Source organism: Aureobasidium melanogenum (genome assembly GCF_000721775.1).
Source record: "Aureobasidium melanogenum CBS 110374 unplaced genomic scaffold scaffold_4, whole genome shotgun sequence".
Lineage (NCBI taxonomy): Eukaryota > Fungi > Ascomycota > Dothideomycetes > Dothideales > Saccotheciaceae > Aureobasidium > Aureobasidium melanogenum.
This window is the reverse complement of record NW_024470056.1, coordinates 1,162,577-1,178,560: the sequence shown is the minus strand read 5'-3', so window position 1 is coordinate 1,178,560 and position 15,984 is coordinate 1,162,577. Positions and strand designations below refer to the sequence as shown.

The 15,984-nt window shown below is 49.4% G+C and overlaps 8 protein-coding genes across 8 annotated transcripts; 3 read left to right on the top strand and 5 right to left on the bottom strand.

Moving 5' to 3' along the window:
• Positions 1–251: 251 nt before the first annotated feature.
• Positions 252–1,094, bottom strand: M437DRAFT_42230 (uncharacterized protein; the record flags this gene model as incomplete). The annotated part of the gene is made up of 1 exon (XM_041020527.1): positions 252–1,094. The coding sequence occupies one exon, from the start codon at positions 1,092–1,094 to the stop codon at positions 252–254; it is 843 nt and encodes a 280-aa protein (XP_040882517.1).
• A 566-nt stretch (positions 1,095–1,660) lies between these two features.
• Positions 1,661–2,796, bottom strand: M437DRAFT_73409 (GroES-like protein; the record flags this gene model as incomplete). Its single annotated transcript, XM_041026021.1, has 2 exons — positions 1,661–2,547; positions 2,607–2,796. 2 exons carry the CDS (start codon positions 2,794–2,796, stop codon positions 1,661–1,663), a joined length of 1,077 nt encoding a protein of 358 aa, XP_040882516.1.
• Positions 2,797–3,282: 486 nt separating this feature from the next.
• On the top strand, positions 3,283–4,008 carry M437DRAFT_42822 (uncharacterized protein; the record flags this gene model as incomplete). Its single annotated transcript, XM_041020639.1, has 3 exons — positions 3,283–3,425; positions 3,488–3,710; positions 3,769–4,008. 3 exons carry the CDS (start codon positions 3,283–3,285, stop codon positions 4,006–4,008), a joined length of 606 nt encoding a protein of 201 aa, XP_040882515.1.
• A 294-nt stretch (positions 4,009–4,302) lies between these two features.
• On the bottom strand, positions 4,303–4,806 carry M437DRAFT_82452 (uncharacterized protein; the record flags this gene model as incomplete). The annotated part of the gene is made up of 1 exon (XM_041027748.1): positions 4,303–4,806. One exon carries the CDS (start codon positions 4,804–4,806, stop codon positions 4,303–4,305), a length of 504 nt encoding a protein of 167 aa, XP_040882514.1.
• A 2,179-nt stretch (positions 4,807–6,985) lies between these two features.
• M437DRAFT_42478 (uncharacterized protein) lies at positions 6,986–7,919 on the bottom strand (the record flags this gene model as incomplete). The annotated part of the gene is made up of 3 exons (XM_041020583.1): positions 6,986–7,326; positions 7,382–7,637; positions 7,704–7,919. The coding sequence occupies 3 exons, from the start codon at positions 7,917–7,919 to the stop codon at positions 6,986–6,988; spliced, it is 813 nt and encodes a 270-aa protein (XP_040882513.1).
• A 1,909-nt stretch (positions 7,920–9,828) lies between these two features.
• M437DRAFT_18067 (uncharacterized protein) lies at positions 9,829–11,067 on the bottom strand (the record flags this gene model as incomplete). Its single annotated transcript, XM_041018930.1, has 1 exon — positions 9,829–11,067. A coding segment is annotated over one exon (1,239 nt), but the record flags the coding sequence as incomplete, so codon positions are not given.
• Positions 11,068–11,916: 849 nt separating this feature from the next.
• M437DRAFT_73405 (S-formylglutathione hydrolase) lies at positions 11,917–12,953 on the top strand (the record flags this gene model as incomplete). The annotated part of the gene is made up of 4 exons (XM_041026020.1): positions 11,917–12,181; positions 12,238–12,458; positions 12,518–12,709; positions 12,765–12,953. 4 exons carry the CDS (start codon positions 11,917–11,919, stop codon positions 12,951–12,953), a joined length of 867 nt encoding a protein of 288 aa, XP_040882511.1.
• Positions 12,954–14,488: 1,535 nt separating this feature from the next.
• M437DRAFT_64088 (uncharacterized protein) lies at positions 14,489–15,778 on the top strand (the record flags this gene model as incomplete). The annotated part of the gene is made up of 1 exon (XM_041024355.1): positions 14,489–15,778. The coding sequence occupies one exon, from the start codon at positions 14,489–14,491 to the stop codon at positions 15,776–15,778; it is 1,290 nt and encodes a 429-aa protein (XP_040882510.1).
• Positions 15,779–15,984: the final 206 nt, after the last annotated feature.

The following is a 15,984-nucleotide window of genomic DNA, read 5'->3' as shown; positions in this document are numbered from 1 at the left end:
AGACAGAGTTGAACAAAGATGTATTCCAGAAGTTTCGTGTTTTCATTTACGTGCTATCCTATGTTTTTATGAAGCCGCGATTCCAAGTCCGAAGGCGAATACCCAGTCTTTTTCAAACACCATCGACCTGACTGCCAATCGCTCCATCCAAATCAAGATGATCAATTGCGGTGGCGTTGGACAACGCACCAATCGCATCTAGAGGTTGCGATATGGATTGAGACCTCGTACCAAGTACCGTGCGATTCATACTATGATGATGATGATGGTGCTGCGAATCTTGCCTTGCGAGCCTCAGCCTTTGCCCGGTCTGCCTCGCTCATTTGCGGCTTCTCCTTCTTTGCAGGCGCAGCTGCAGCTGGAGCGGATGCCTTTGCTTGGTTCTGTGCGCCTCCTCCCCTTCTACCATCTCTGCGACCACCGCGCTTGTTGTCGTTGTTCTCGCGTTTCTTGCTAGCACCTTGCTGCTCTCCATCAGCAGGAGCACCTCTCTTGCGCTCGCGACGCTCGGGAAGAGCTTCGTTGAGCTTGCCAGGCATCTCGGTGTTGCCGAAGCGCTTTGCGCGCTCCAGAGCCTTCAATGCCTCGTCCTCATCCTCGTTCAAGCCGAACTTCTTTGCGCGCGCCTTGCGCTTCTCGATTTCTTGGTCTAGAGTTGTTTTGGCGAGTCCAGAGGTGAAGTCGACGGCGGGCTTCGCGGGTTCTGCTGGTTGAGCTTCTGAAGGTGCGCTAGTGTCTGCGGGTTGGGCTGTTGACGCGTCGTCGGCGGGTTTAATCACTGTGAGGTCGTCTGTCTGCGAAGGGTCGATGTCGGTCTGCTGGTTGGGCACGGCTTGCGGGTTGGCAGGTTGTCCTTGACCACCGGCTGCAATTGCGCTGGCGGCGGCATCTGTGCTTGCCTTGGGTGCTGCTGCTGTGGGTTCGTCGTCCCAGTCGATCTCGTCTTCCTTGCTAGGTGCAGAGCCATTGGCGGTTTCCGCATCGTGTTCTTGGAGCCGCTTGACGAGATCTGCCTTCTTGCCAGTGTGAGGGAGGTTGCGCTCCTTAAGCAGCGCCTCGAGCTCGGCGTTCTTCATCTTGGTGTATTCGGTCATCTTGTCTGTCGCTTTTTCGTTCTTCCTCTGACGCGTGTGTTTTTGATGTATCAATGTATTGTGAGTAATGTCGATGATGGAATAGAAGCAAAAAGACGCGATTGGGTTGTCGGTGGAAAGTAATTGAGTGAACAAGGGAGATGACAATAGCTGTTCCTCCCTCGAATGACGCGCCTCGTAAGCATAACTTGCATAACATTTGTGCTTGCTACGCATACGACCCTGTCTCTAAACTTACACCCTTTCTTGATCAATTACGGAACCTCGTATCTCTCTTGAATTCATCTGAGAGCATTCTTAAGACACAAACCATATTCATTGATACTTATGCTATAGGTTGTTCAGCTCGTTGACAGATTTGTGCTTTGGTCTGTAGATCTCGAGATGCATTTCGCAAACGCTCGAGTGTTAGCGGCTGGACTGCTGATGCGATTCATCATTCTTCAACACTCGCTCATATTGATGTTCATGTCACTAACTCCAAGTATAATAAGCCACGTAAGATCTGAATCTCAAGCTGGGTGGCCAAAAGCTACTGGAGCGGAATGTGCGAAGTTGAGGTGTCCTCACTCCAGCCCAGGCGTGTCTCGGACGCGAACGACGTACTTGACTCCATGATTCCTTCCCTCCCTGAGATCCTTCAGTGCCTTCTCTACCCCGAGCAGGCCACCTTCGACCACCTCAGGACTATGAACGCGTAACTTCCTCTCACTGAACCAATAGCCAAGCAGCCTGGAGTAACAATGTCCAAACTCTATCCCTCCTGCCAAACTCATCGCTCCATGCGTGTCACTTTTGTTCTTGAAGCCGGGCCAAAGATTGCCAGCCATGGTCGTGGTAACCTCGAAGCCGGACGGGACGTCTCTTACACGTGATGGCAAGACCAGACTTATCTGTCCTCCTGGCTGAAGCACGCGGCATATATTTGCTGAAGACCCCTTCTCGCTCACACAGTCGAAGGCGTGATGTAGCTCATGCCTGCCAAGAGCAGCTTTCATGTTCTCGACGAGCCTTTCGGATCCCTCTCGGTAGTCCAGAACCACATCACCTTTGCTGCTATCGATGAGCGGCTGCACCACAGACGGTCCCGATCCTCCCGCAATACAAACCAAAGGATGGAAGCCTGCATTCATAGCGAGCTGGACCGCAGCAGAGCCCACCGCTCCCGAGGCGCCGTATATGACCAGCGGCATTGATCTCTCTTCACCATGAGGACGTTGCCACATCATCGGCAATCTTAACATCCCGAAAAGGCCGATAGATGCCATATAATATGCCATTGGCATTGCAGCGGCTTCTTCGAACGAACGGTCGCCAATATGGAAAGTCGTATGATCCCAGACGAGGGCCATTTCAGCGTACGTTCCGTGCGGAGCACCGAGTTGATGTAGTGCGGCAACGCGATCGCCAGGTCGGAACTCACGGACATCAGAGCCAACAGCATAGACGATGCCTTGTTGGTAGAATTGTCAGTACGATGACGCAAGAAGGCTCGGTTCGAAACATAATCACCTGCTACATCATCGCCGCTGTTGTCACATAAACCAATTGTGACAAGCATTCCGGCAGGCATTTTCCAGTCCTTTGGATTGCATCCTGCTACAATGACTTTGATCAGAATCTGGTGTGGATCGTTCAGTTCTGGTATTGGTACATCGTGAAGTGTGACATTGGTGTCAGCGTCGACGTGAGCTTCTTTCATTGTGGTATTGTGCTTGATCTGGTTATTGGTACTGACTGGCAGCTGATAGAGGAATAAGCAGAGAGACAAAGACAGGATAGCTATGCAATATAGGCTCTTTATCAAGATAACATGCTATTTAGCTCTTCGCGTGGGGTCACGAGAGTCAGCATCTTCTCGACGTTGCACGACAACAACATTCTTAATCATGAATTGCCTAGCTTTTAAGTTGCTCATCTCGTCATCCGTTCAACTACCCCACTAGTTCGTACCTTTTCGATGTTAGAGCTTTCTTTGTTGTGAATCGCAAGGAAGTGATGCCGGTTATCCAGAGCGGGGTCTTGCTTTGTGGTGGCTTACTTTTGTGTTTTGTGATTACTATACCAGAAATCAAGTACATCATCCTTAGATCTGCTCGTATGAGCACTTACAAGATATAATAAAGACTCGAAGTGCAGATATCGTTCCATCTACCTTACCATATAGGCAACAATGTCGGCCGTAGTAATGAGCTCTTCCCAGCCCTCAAACACCGGAACCGCTCCATCGAAGAACGATGTGCCTCCCACTGAGGTCGATTTGAACGCCTACCCAACAGCTCAGAAGCTGGTATCTCGTTGTCGTGACTTCTTTTCCGAAGTCGAAGACCTGTATGTCACCTCCCGCACTGTTCTCGTGCGACGTTCCATGCTAATGTGATTGTATCCTTCAGCACACCAGGCCACGAACTCGAAGCCTATCTCAATGAAAACTACGGACCTGGTAATGCAATCTACGAAGACCTGTGCGACCTGACCCGTCAAGGTCTGAAAGAAGGCTGGGTCGCCAACTTCGAGCTTGATGGAGCAAAATACCGTCGCTCCAAGGTTCTTCTCCCAAGTGCTGAAAACAGATTCTTTTCGATTACGACAGTGTACATGGAGAGTGAAGAAGAGGTATGTTGGGTGCTCAATTGCCAAAAGGCCATGTTGCTGATGTGATTATGAATTTTAGTACTCGGGTCAATACCACTCCCATCCTTATGGTGAGATCAATTGTGTCGTACAAGTCGACAAGACTGCTGAGTTGAAGGGTATGCAAGGCTGGCAAGGTGCAGGTTGGACGTCTCCAGGACCTGGTACGCATCATTATCCGGAAGTGCGTGGTGGAGCTTTGGTCGCGTTGTTCTTCTTGCCTGCAGGAAGGATCAGTTATAGGGCCAAGCCAGGTGATCCGCAGCCTGCCAGTTTATAAGATTCGTAAAAATTGTGCATGTTCATCGATTCATGATTTTGTCGAGAGTGGGACTTTAGTAGTAGTGATTGCAGGCAAATCTCACGGCCTTGACTTGTTTGATCGTAATCATCCTCATTGTGGACTTCGTGAATGAGCCTATGTGAATTCAAAAGTCATGATACTAAGCACGTACAGCTACAGTCAGCTGAAACTAGTAAGATAGCATAGAACATTAAGAGTATCAAGATTCAGACCTAGTTCCTCCTCTGCCAAACTAGCCATATAGGCAGGACCTGTCTGGAGATTCTTGCTTCAGAATCTGGGCCCCAGGCCTCCTCTACTTCCTCTACCCGGATACCCACCTCGACCCTGCGGCCCTCCACGATACATTGCCTCTTCTCTACGTCTCATTTCTTCCTCTCTTCGCTCTAGTTCTTCCCTCATCCGCTGTTGACGCATCTCTTCCTCATAGCGACGTTGCTCTTGTTCTTCCATTCGGCGCCTTTGCTCGGCCTCTCTGCGTTGTGCTGGAGTAGGGCCGTTGTATTCGGCATGGAGGTTTCTAGTTCTGTAGCCTGGGGGCGGGGGCTGTCTGTGGTTGCCTAGGCCTTGTCTGCCTGGTCCACCGTCCTGAAGGTTTCTGGTTCTATAGTCTGGGGGCGAGGGTTGTCTGTAGCCATTGCCATAGCCTTGTCGGCCTGGTCCGCCATCCTGGAGGTTTCTGGTCCTATAGCTTGCTGGCGGGGGTTGTCCGTAGCCACCGCCTAGGCCTTGTCGGCCTGGCCCGCCGTCCTGGAGGTTTCTGCTCATTCGCATGGTGAAGATCAAGGAGAGTGAATGTGTATGTTTGGCTAGGTAGCGGTCTTGCTCGCTCAGTGTCAGTTGTATATACTCGGAACAGTAACACGTTAACGGATATAGATCATACCTTTGGTATGTAGCTTTAGTCTCGACAGAAGCAAGGTTTCGAGAACTTGGGATGCTTTTAAAGTCAAAGGTTATCACAAAAAGCCAACGGAGCAGAGCTCTTTATAGAGCAAAATGTATACCTACTACATACCTACCCATGTTCACGAATCCTTCAGAAGCCATCGGGACAATTTGAGCCTTGAGCTGAACTTGTGCTTCTGCTTTTGAACTCCTAAGCTCAATTGATTGGATGATGCCATGTATCTCCCCAACCGGGAAAGAGCAGTTCACTGAAACGCAGCCACCACCTACCCGGTCTGTACCCCGCTCTGGCTCTTCTGCATCGTCGAAAATGCCTCACCGGATGCGTAGGACTGGTGAATATTGCTGGAGAAATCCTGATGAATAATCTTGTGCACAAATGGGCAAGTTCGAAGGGCACTCATAGAATCGTGGAAAGAGGAATGAGCGATCAGAGGTCAAAGTAGACAGAAATGGTAAGAGTTGAAGTCGAAAGAAAGCATGCAGTCTAGACCGCAAATCCACTTGTGCATAGCTTATTAGCTAAGAATAGTATGGTCTGGCTTGGTTGATCAACAGCAGGCAATCCCTAAGCCTTGAATCCTGTCCGATGTGCATGAGTCGAATCCTCTAATGTCTTTTGTGGATGATAGACTTTTGGTGAAAGAGCATGTGACCGCAATCTCCAGATCACGTCTGCCACTGTGAGAAGTGTAACGCGAGTTAGCAAACAGCCTTGTTTGTTTCCTCTTGCTATGAAGTAAGTAGCTTAGGTCTTATCAAGCAATATATCTTCGTACACGACAGCTAAAGAACAACTAAAAGTCGAACATCTTCTAGGAACGCAGGCTGAGATCTCGTAGTAACTTAGACCCATCTCTCCATCTCGACGGTGGCTTTCTTGCAGATCGCACGGATTTGTTGTCGTATCCGAGCTGGGTGTAGGCTTTTGTCAAGCTTCTCTGAAATACACTTGGGGCCTCGTCACTGACCAGAGGCTGCCATAGTTACATTTCTTTGCATGTCTCGCCGCAGGCTTTGTATACGCAAGCTAATGCATTTATGGCGGTCTGACGATCTTGGTCTTCCAATGGCAAGAGTCGGGTTCCTCGACATCGACCAGTTCTTGAAGCAGCTTGATGGCGTCTTCATGCCTTTCGAGTTCTTAGTAAAGCTCGCCTAGCTGCCCAATATGATCGCGTGTGTCTTTGTCATCTAGAGATTCATCTTTTCTTCGGACAGACAACCATTGCTCCAAGAGTCTTGTTGCGTTCTCAGTGTCGCCTGTGTCGGTGTACGTTGTAACCAACCTCAAAATGTCACACACTCGCTCCACGTTGGCGGCCAAGTTCGATTCTAGCAATGCGATCTCTTTCCAGATCTCGATTGCTTTTTCGGGTCTACCATAGTCCCGATAAGCATACGTGAGCACGCTATTGTGCAATGCTGTAGTAGCCATACGATCTCTACCTCGATTTAGATATTACTTCTTACCACACGCTTTTGACTAAGAATCCGGATGACAAAACTCCTGCTGCTGTACGTTTTGCCTTTGGCAAGCATTATTTCACCACTTTTGACCTTATCAGTCATCAAGTATGTCATCCAATTTCTCCTTGTTTGGACATCGCTAAGACACATGTCTTTTAGTCTAGCGAGTTGCAGCTCTAGATGTTCAGATATAGGCTAATGTTGAAAAGAATGCCATACGGAGTCTATACAATCGACTTAATGATCTCACTAGACAGTCACGATAGATACATACACTCCTATGTTTTCACAATTCAGGTGGTGGATGGGCATAAGGAAAAGATCTAGCCAGATAGCAAGGCCAGGCTGCTTATCCGCCTTCTAGCCGAGTGATGACAACCTCTAGTCGGACCCAATTGAGTCGCTAAAACTTAAGGAACCATTGTTTCAGTTGTGTGTTTCCTTAATTGTAACAAAAAATAACCGACCAGGTACATGCAAGCCTTGAACTGAAACACTCGGGATTTTTTGACTCCAACTAACAAAAACAACCAAAAAGTATAGACAAGAATCGAAAGGGCTTGATCAGCACTGTTTAGCTCAACACAGCAACAAGGGACAACAACACAGCAATGATTCCCACAAGTCCTAGGCCACTTTGGACCGACGAGGCGGCGCCAGTCGAAGGGACAGTAGGAATACTAGCATTGACAAAATCTGCACCACAGGTCAAGTCAATCATGGCTGCTGCGGTGCCATAAACCATTGAGAGTGGCTGAGAACGGTTTGTCGCCGCACTTGCAAAAACGGACATGGTATCTCGTAAGCAACTCGAGCAACTGGGTGTTGTGGTGCTAGGCAATGAAATGCCGAGCGGCAGATAGTAGACGTAACTGTCGGTAGGTGAAGAAGCATTCGTAACTGCATCCGAGAAGCCTGGGATATCCCATTAGCACATGCTCGAGGTGATAACTAAGGTTCATGGACTTACAGTAGCTGCCTGTGTTGCTGTTCAGTAGGCATCCAGCATGATAGAGTGATTGGTAAGCTATAAAGCCAGTATAGGCTTGCATAACTGTAGGATTCTGGTTCTGTAGGTCGGCAGCACAATTGTTTGGTGATTGGATCTGTCGAGCCAGCGACGCCATCAATGTGTTACAGCTGTCAAAGTTGACACTGCATGATGCACCAAGTGTCTGCGCCAGTCTGACTGGCGAGCGTTGGATGGAAAAGAAAGAAGTAGATGTCTGTTTCGGAAAGCATGTATGAGTTTCATGATCGTATCCTTTGTGCGTCGAGTTCGGTCGACCTACCTGTAGAAGAAGAGATAACGGAACACATTCATTAAAAGTATCGTTGGAGAGAAAGCTTTTGAAGAAAGCAGGGCAAGAAGAAGTCGTGAAGTTATTCCCCAGAGCAGTATCGAAGGGTATAGGAAGTGCATCCGAAGAAGCAGTGGATGAGGAGGACGAAGAAGCCGAAGAAGAAGTTGATGTCGAGCGCTCTGCTCGTTTGAGAAAGTGTTGCATGAACGGCTCCGGTGGAGTACTCCTGTCGAAGAGCAGGACACTTTCAGTGCTCGGTAGGGCTTGTGTTACCTGCTCCTCAGTGTCGTTTAGGATTTCTGCAGCATTCACACGTGAACTGCAGAAACACAGCAGAATGATCAGACAGAAGAGAGCGGATGCTAGCCGTGAAACTCCGTGTGACTTTGTCACACAGCGCCATCGCGCAGTGAATCTCGAGGATGGATACGATGCTTCTCCCACCAAGGAAGGAGCATTCGAGGGCGTTGGTGTAGCAGCATCGGAGTCAATGCCGACCGTTAAGTCGTTACGGCACTTGGGAGAAGCTCCCCATCTGTTCATCCCGGCAGGCGCAAGCTGATTTGAACAAGGCGAAAGTAATGATTGTTGTTCGATAGGTTTCTTTCCTGCCCTTTCAACGACGTCCTCTCATGATCAACTGATAGCCTTGAAGTTTAGGCTGCTCGATTTCTCTCTACAGTCTCAACAAGAGAGATCGAGCAAAATATGACGAATTCTGTAACAATCGGTGTCGCAAGTTTGGTGGGTGCTGTACAAACCCGGCTTTAGTCGTGTTTCCAGTATTAAAAGAATATGAACTGTAGATGTGACAACGAGCGACAGTCAGAACAGTATAGAAGCGAGCGTGTGATCAACTGAGAGGACGCCATCGTGTTGTATATAATTGCGGCTTCCTACAGGGCGTCAATGAGTTTGGGTCATGGTCAATCTAAAAGCTTGACAAGACGGGTCCATGCCAATAGCCTCGACGCATAGCCATCACTAGCGCCTCGGCCATGGCGGTCGTGGCTTCCTTGTCGAGCACATTTGCATGTGAGCTGCGAACCCTCTTTTTGTCGCACATCAGCCCGCCTCTTGTTCAGCATGGATCTCTGTGGCATGGAGGAGCTGGAGATGCGCCAACGGCGCGCTGTCACCGAACGCCCACCCTCTCGGAGGATTCTGTAGGCGAGTTTCTTATTTACGCTTTATTGTGCGTTCCTGCAATCCCCTTGCTCGTGCATCTTCCTTGATCGGCGGGAATGTTGGATGAATCGCTTCTAGATCCCTGACCACGTATCTCCCCATCGTTTGCACGGATGTGATCCCAGTCTTGTCTTACACGGAAGCAGCCGAAATACCATATCAAACCTTCCGATTCCTGCATGCCGCTGCGGAAGAGACCTGCGAAAAAACTGCAAGACACAGAACTACACACAGCGGATCGCAAATATAGATAGTCGGAAGCATGATGCAAGTTGGAAAAACCTAGATAACCTTGACTCGAACCGTCTCAGATGTGAATACAGTATTTTGTATCGGATGCCAGCCACCCTCCAGCTCTCCTCGATCGCTATTCTGGCCGTTGAATTGAAGCTAAAGAAAGCCGAAGGATGCCTTTCCGTGTGTATATGTGTATGCAATAATCTCGTTGGTACTCGCATGACAGGCTGATCCGGGGTGCTTATAGTCTTCTGTTGATCACTTTTCCTTTCGAGAATTCAATAAAAGCCACATCTTGGAAGTCCCAGTAGCCCACAAAGTCGACGAGCAGCGATGATGACACCTGCGACTCTGCAGCCAACCATTGCTGAAATCCAACTATGAATCGCCAGTGGCTTAGACGGAATGGTTCATCGGTTCATATGTGATATTGTTCTTTCAATTACTTTATAGGGTATCGAGCTATTTAAAACACAATGCTTCTCGCTAATGGATATAGGCGCTAATTTAGAGACATAGTACTTGTTTACGCGCATCCCTGCCTCGATACTGGTTTGTTGGTGAATCGATCTTAGAGTGGATTTATCGAACATTCGATGCTTCTTCGTGCGGCTCAGAAGGGGTTCACCAAATCGCCCTGAGGGTGTAGAGCCAGGTCCAATTGGTGTGCCAGGCGTTGCTCTTCGAAATCTGGCTGAACTCCACCAAGCCAGAACTGACCACCAGACAAGGCTTCGCGCTCGACAGTGGCTTCGATGGCCTCAGTTTTGGTGTAACCATGGACAATCTCAAGATGGACCTCGAGATCGAAAGGCTTGAAGAAGCGATGCGGACAAGTTTCGTCTATGCAGACAATGTCTCTTCCGTGTTCGTAGCCGACTCCAGTGAGTCTGGCAAGCACGGTGTTGTGGTCCTCGGGTGGGAATCCGTCGAAAGAATCATCAACCTCTTGCTTGGTTCTCTTTCCTGGACGAACGTAGCCAGGAAGGTGCAGGTGTTGAGTGCGGACGTGCTCTTCGAGATTCGCTTTTGCACTGAACGCACGACCGCAAGCACCGCGGCCATCCCAGGTGGGAACACGCTTCGAGCCAGTTATATCGGTCTCTCCACAGATGAATTGCTTTTGCTTTGCATGAACGCTTCTTTGGTGAACGACGAGATTGCCCTTCTTGGTAAAGCCACGACCGCAACCAGGATGATCGCAGACGTAGTTGCGGCGATCTTCAATATCACCGTGCTGGATCTCAAGATGTGCCTTTAGATCGCGGTTCGAGGCGCAAATGTGACCACACTGCGAGCAGGTAGGAGGGTGAACGGTTTTGATGTGTTGCTGCATCTCGATGTATGTAGGGAAGCCAACCGCATTGACAAAAGCGTCTTGGTTTAGGGTCGGGTCGATGCCATCCATTTCGGGGGAGCATATTTTACACCAGAAACGATTGCCGCTGTGCTCGCGATCCTTGTGAGCGATGAGGTGGGTGGACGTCTTGAAGCGAGCATCGCATGGCAGGCCAGTGAAACGGTCGATTTGGTCGCAGGTGAAAGGTTTCTCGTGCAGATGAACGAGTTGGATGTGTCTGTCAAGAGTTTCTTGCTTGCGGAAGTTTTGGTTGCAGGGAGGGAAGCCTGTGCAGAGGAATTCGGGCTTTGTATTTTCGTGCGTCTTCTTGTGTTGTTTCAAGCGCTGGGCTGTATGGAAGCCTTTGTCGCAGTCCGGCCAATCACAGACATAGTCTCGAACATCGTCGTGTTTGGCTTTGATGTGGTGCTTCAGGTGACTCTCGCGCAGGAAAGTCTTGTCGCAGCCTTGCTGAGGACAAGCAAAGGGGCGATCGTTGGTGTGAGAGCGCTTGTGTTCTTGGAGACGGACAGGACGCGAGTAAGACTTGGTGCAGCCTTCAAAGTCGCAGGCGTACTTGTTCTGGCGAGGAACGGATTGGGCTTTGGCCGACTTGGGCGTCGAGGGTTGGGTCGAAGTACGAGAGGTGGCTGCAGGTGAAGCTACGGAGAAGGCATCGTTGTGGTCTTGGCCATTGTCGTCGTGGTCGCTGGCTGCTGGAAGACGAGGCATTAGGGATGATTTTTCGTGATGACGAATGGGCTGATGTTGGGTACCGTCTGAAAATTCTTGAGGGTTGTCAACTTTAGTCCTTTTGACGACTTCCACTGAGTCTTCTGACGCAGATTTGCGTTTGACACCGGCGACAGCACACATGGTTCCTGTCTTGGGCAAAGAGCAGTCATGCGTGTCGAGCTCAGAGCGTGTTTATCCACCTTGATCGCGCCTGCGTTTTCTCGAAAACTTGTCCGAGTCTGGGGTAAGGAAGTTATCGCCGGGCCCCGATGGACTTAGGGGCTTGGCGCGGCAGTTGCGGAACTCGAGAGCTTTCACATGAAGACGCGTTGTCAACGATAGCAACACTAAACATTGGTTGACATCTTGGTTTCATGAGCTCTTTCTCGGCCGCGTGCTCTTGCCGCCTGCGCGTCACGCTCAGCTTGCTCCCAGCCACTACAAGATTCCTCGAGATGCACGTTTCTTTCAAGCACTCCTGCCTGCACTGTTATCGTCAGACACATCCAAAAGCCTGCCCCTATGAGTCCTCCAATCGAGTCTCCTAATCATGCTGGGATCGCGTTGTATTTCCCAAAGGAGAAAAATCGGATTTGAATACCGCTTTGGTCTTTCGTCATTGCGGGGTTGCTTAATATCCATCATATCTATCGACTTCTCCCACTCTGTCATGTCCCAATCTTCTGCTGCCACCACACAAACATGTCTGTCGAAACCACTGCTACCATCGCCTCATTCGGGGGCAAGCTCTTGAAGCTTGCCCACAAGGCCGCTTCCACAAACTGCGAGATGAAGTTCAACTTGTTCCTCCCGCCCCAAGCTCTTAAGACCTCCGCTACCAAAGTTCCCGTCCTCATCTACCTGTCCGGCCTGACCTGCACTGGCGACAACTGCTCCGAGAAGGGTTTCTTCCAGCACCGCGCCAGCCAGAAGGGCATTGCCGTCGTCTACCCCGACACCAGCCCCAGTACGTCTCCACAAGCCCTCTGTCCACACCACAATCATGTCTAATCGCTTGTGTAGGAGGACTCGGTATCCCTGGCGAGGATGACTCGTATGATTTCGGCTCAGGTGCTGGCTTCTACGTCAATGCCACAAAGGAGCCCTACAACAAGGGTTACAACATGTACTCATACATCACCGAGGATCTTCCCAAAGCTCTCTTCTCTTCCTTCAAGCAGCTGGACTCGGACAGAGTCAGTATCACTGGCCACAGCATGGGAGGCCACGGTGCCTTGACTTTGGTACGCTGTCCTTCGTCCAAGTTGTTAGCAGAAGCAGAAGCTAACACAGACATCCACAGTTCCTCAAGAACCCTGGCAAGTACAAGTCCGTATCCGCATTCGCACCCATCGCCAACCCCAGTAACTGCGACTGGGGCAAGAAAGCCTTCTCTGGTTACTTTGGCGAGGACCAGAAGGAAAAGTGGGCAGAGCACGATGCTACAGAGCTGATCAAGAAGTGGAAGGGTCCTCTGGATATGCTCATCGACGTTGTACGTGTCACTCGACGGACAAAACAACGCAAATCACACTGACGCAACTCTGCAGGGTACTGGCGACAGCTTCTACAAGCAAGGCCAGCTCTTGCCCGAGAACTTGACCAAGGCCGCTCAAGAGTCCGGCAACGAAAAGGGTGTCAACCTGAGAATGCAACCCGACTACGACCACAGTTACTACTTTATGGCAACCTTTGCCGATGATCACGTCGACCATGCTGCCAAGTACCTCTTGGGCTAGTGAGTGTTAACAGATGATCCGACGAGCAGTGGGCACACTAATTCTGCTCCAAGCCGGCGTCCCCTTAAGCAAAAGCTCTAGACGACATGTATATTTTTCACATAACGACACGCACAAATTATGACAGCGATCTCTTGCCACATGAGCTGCTTAGTTCAATGTATATATCCACAATTTACTAGAGGGACAACCAACCGCTCTTCTACCACAGCCACATATGCTACGAGACATCCAGCTCCTCTTGCACCATCGTATTGCGAGTTTTCACACTGACAAGTCAGGAACATCATGCAAAGACGATTTCGCTGGACTATTGTTTTGCTATAGACAGGATGACACGATTTCCGAGGCTTCTTGACACGCCGTGTCCTACCCTTGTACTCAAGATTCGCAAGATCGCGATCAGCTCCTTCCCATTCTAAGATGTAAAGGCATTATGAGTGGAATTGGATACAATCTTTCCTTATCTGTCCTTCCTCCTTCCTATTGAATCAAAACACAATCAGCCATCGAGAATGAGAATCCTTCTTCGAAGTGCCTCAGAAGGCAGGCGTGTACCTAATCGCTGTAAGTCGTCTAACCCTCCTCGTGTGTCTTTGAATTGATCCTTCTCCACGCATATGATTCTCTACAAGCTGTCGGAATGCACCATTGCGATCTAAATACGAGTCTGGCCATGGAGATAGTTTGAATGATGTCTTCTCCTTGGAACCCACACTCTTCACCAAATGACTGTGCATTTCTTTAGCTAGATCGTGACAACCTATAGCACATGGAGGGCGCGAAAGATTTACAAGCTTTAGGCCTCATGTTTGGATCTGTCACCCATTATCAGAAGAATGCAATGTTGCCTATCCATCATGCGGGGCGACATTGTTCCTTAACGCTAGTCCACTACCGCTCTCTTGTTCTTGCCAGTCGCCACGAGGGTACATGCGTGTCGGCGAGGAGGGTGACTGTTGTGTCTGCCAAAATCAACACCCTCCCCTTGTGCTAAACATCCAAGACGTGTAGCTATAAAAATTCACAATACTATCATGAGACAGGACAGGGTCCGCTGAGAAAGAACAACGTCTCGGCTCTCTGCGCACAAGCCTCCACTCACGAAAAATATTGTGCTTTTCTATAGTGTACGATTCGCTCTTTGCTGGAGCCGGAATACCATTGAAGTTCGCTCGGACATAAATTTCCACAGCCAAGTGCAGACATATGAGTTTATACACGAAACAGGTGATGCCTAAAGGTTTGCCTTGTTTTACATGCTCGAACTATAAATACTGAGGCCGGACAAATTGTAACAGCATATAGTATCTTGTTCAATTGTGCTCATCATTGACGTTCTCGAATTCTCTTTTCAATTGCTATGCTATGACTACTTCCTTTACACGGATGCGCAAGCTAATTCTTTCTCCACCTATCCTAGCTAAAGTTCCATCCTCGACGGCGGTGTCCAAGTAACCGAAACCGTAACCGTAGAATTGCAAGAAAATGGTGTGTTCAGACTCGAGCTCAGAAGTGACGACGCAGAACTAGAAATGCTACTCGATACAGACGAACTGCTCGAAGATGACAGACTGGAACTGGCGCTGCTAGAACTACTCGATGACGCCGATGATGATGATGAAGATGAGAAAGATGATGAAGACGAACTGCTGGCAGATGAGGTAGCAGAAGCCAGACCTGCAGAGGACGACACTGAAGACGATACTGAGGACGAGGAAGACGAAGAAAGTGAAGACGAGACACTGGAACTGCTTGACGACGAAGCGCTCGACGATGATGAAGACGAAGATGACGAGGAAGATGATGAAGACGAACTGCTTGCGGATGAGGTCACCGAAGCCAAACTTGCCGAGAATGCGACTGAGGATGATATGGAACTCGAAACGCTCGAACTGCCAGACGATGAAGCGCTTGAGGACGAGGAGGAAGAGGATGAAGATGATGATGATGACGACGAAGAAGATGATGAGGATGAGCTGCTAGCAGACGATGTGATGGAAGCCAATCTTGCCGAGGACGAGACTAAGGATGAAATGGAGCTGGAAACGCTTGAACTGCTAGATGATGAAGCGCTCGAGGATGAAGAACTGCTCGAAGATGATAGACTGGAGCTGACAGAACTGCTAGAACTGCTAGACGAAGATGATGATGAAGATGACGAGCTGCTCGAAGCTGATATGGAAGCAACACCTGCCGAAGAAGAAGCTGAAGATGATAATGAGGATGAAACGCTGGAGCTGCTTGACGATGAAGCGCTTGACGATGATGAGCTAGATAGACTAGAGCTCACGCTAGAACTACTCGAACTTGACGAAGAAGACGAGCTGCTGGACGAAACAGAAGCCAATATAGAAGCTGCCCCTGCGGACGATGAAATTGAGGACGACATTGACGATGAACTTGAAGAACTGGCGCTTGAACTGCTGCTGCTTGATAAAGAAGATGAGTTGCTGCTACTAGCACTTGAGCTAGACGAGCTAGAACTTGATGAAGAAGAACTGCTGCTTGATATCGATGCAGTGATTTGTGCTGCTAGGCTGCTGACTGAGGACGAGGTTGATGATGAGGCCGAAGACGATGAACTCGATGATACCGAGCTTGAACTGCTCGAGGAAAGCGAACTACTTGATGATGAAGATACGCTGGATGAAGAACTGCTGAAACTCGAACTGGAAGAAGATGAGGACGATGCTGAACTGCGAGAAGATGACAAAGATGAAGACGATGACGAAGACGACGAGGATGAAGACGATGACGAAGATGATGCACTGGATGATGAAGAGCTAGAGGACGAAGAGCTGGATGAAGTCAAAGAGATATAGCCTGGTGCTGGTGTGATCGTAGATGTGAAAACAGTCGACGCAGTGCTCATTGTCGCTGCTGCAGGAATCCTAATAGCTCCGACATAGTTCGAAGAAGAGCCAGTCATGAACGTAGCAGACGGTGTTGCATATTTGAGGTAGCAATTGCCAGCTCCTACACCGTTAGAAGATTGCCCAATAAAGAGGAATGCGTTGCAGCTGGTATA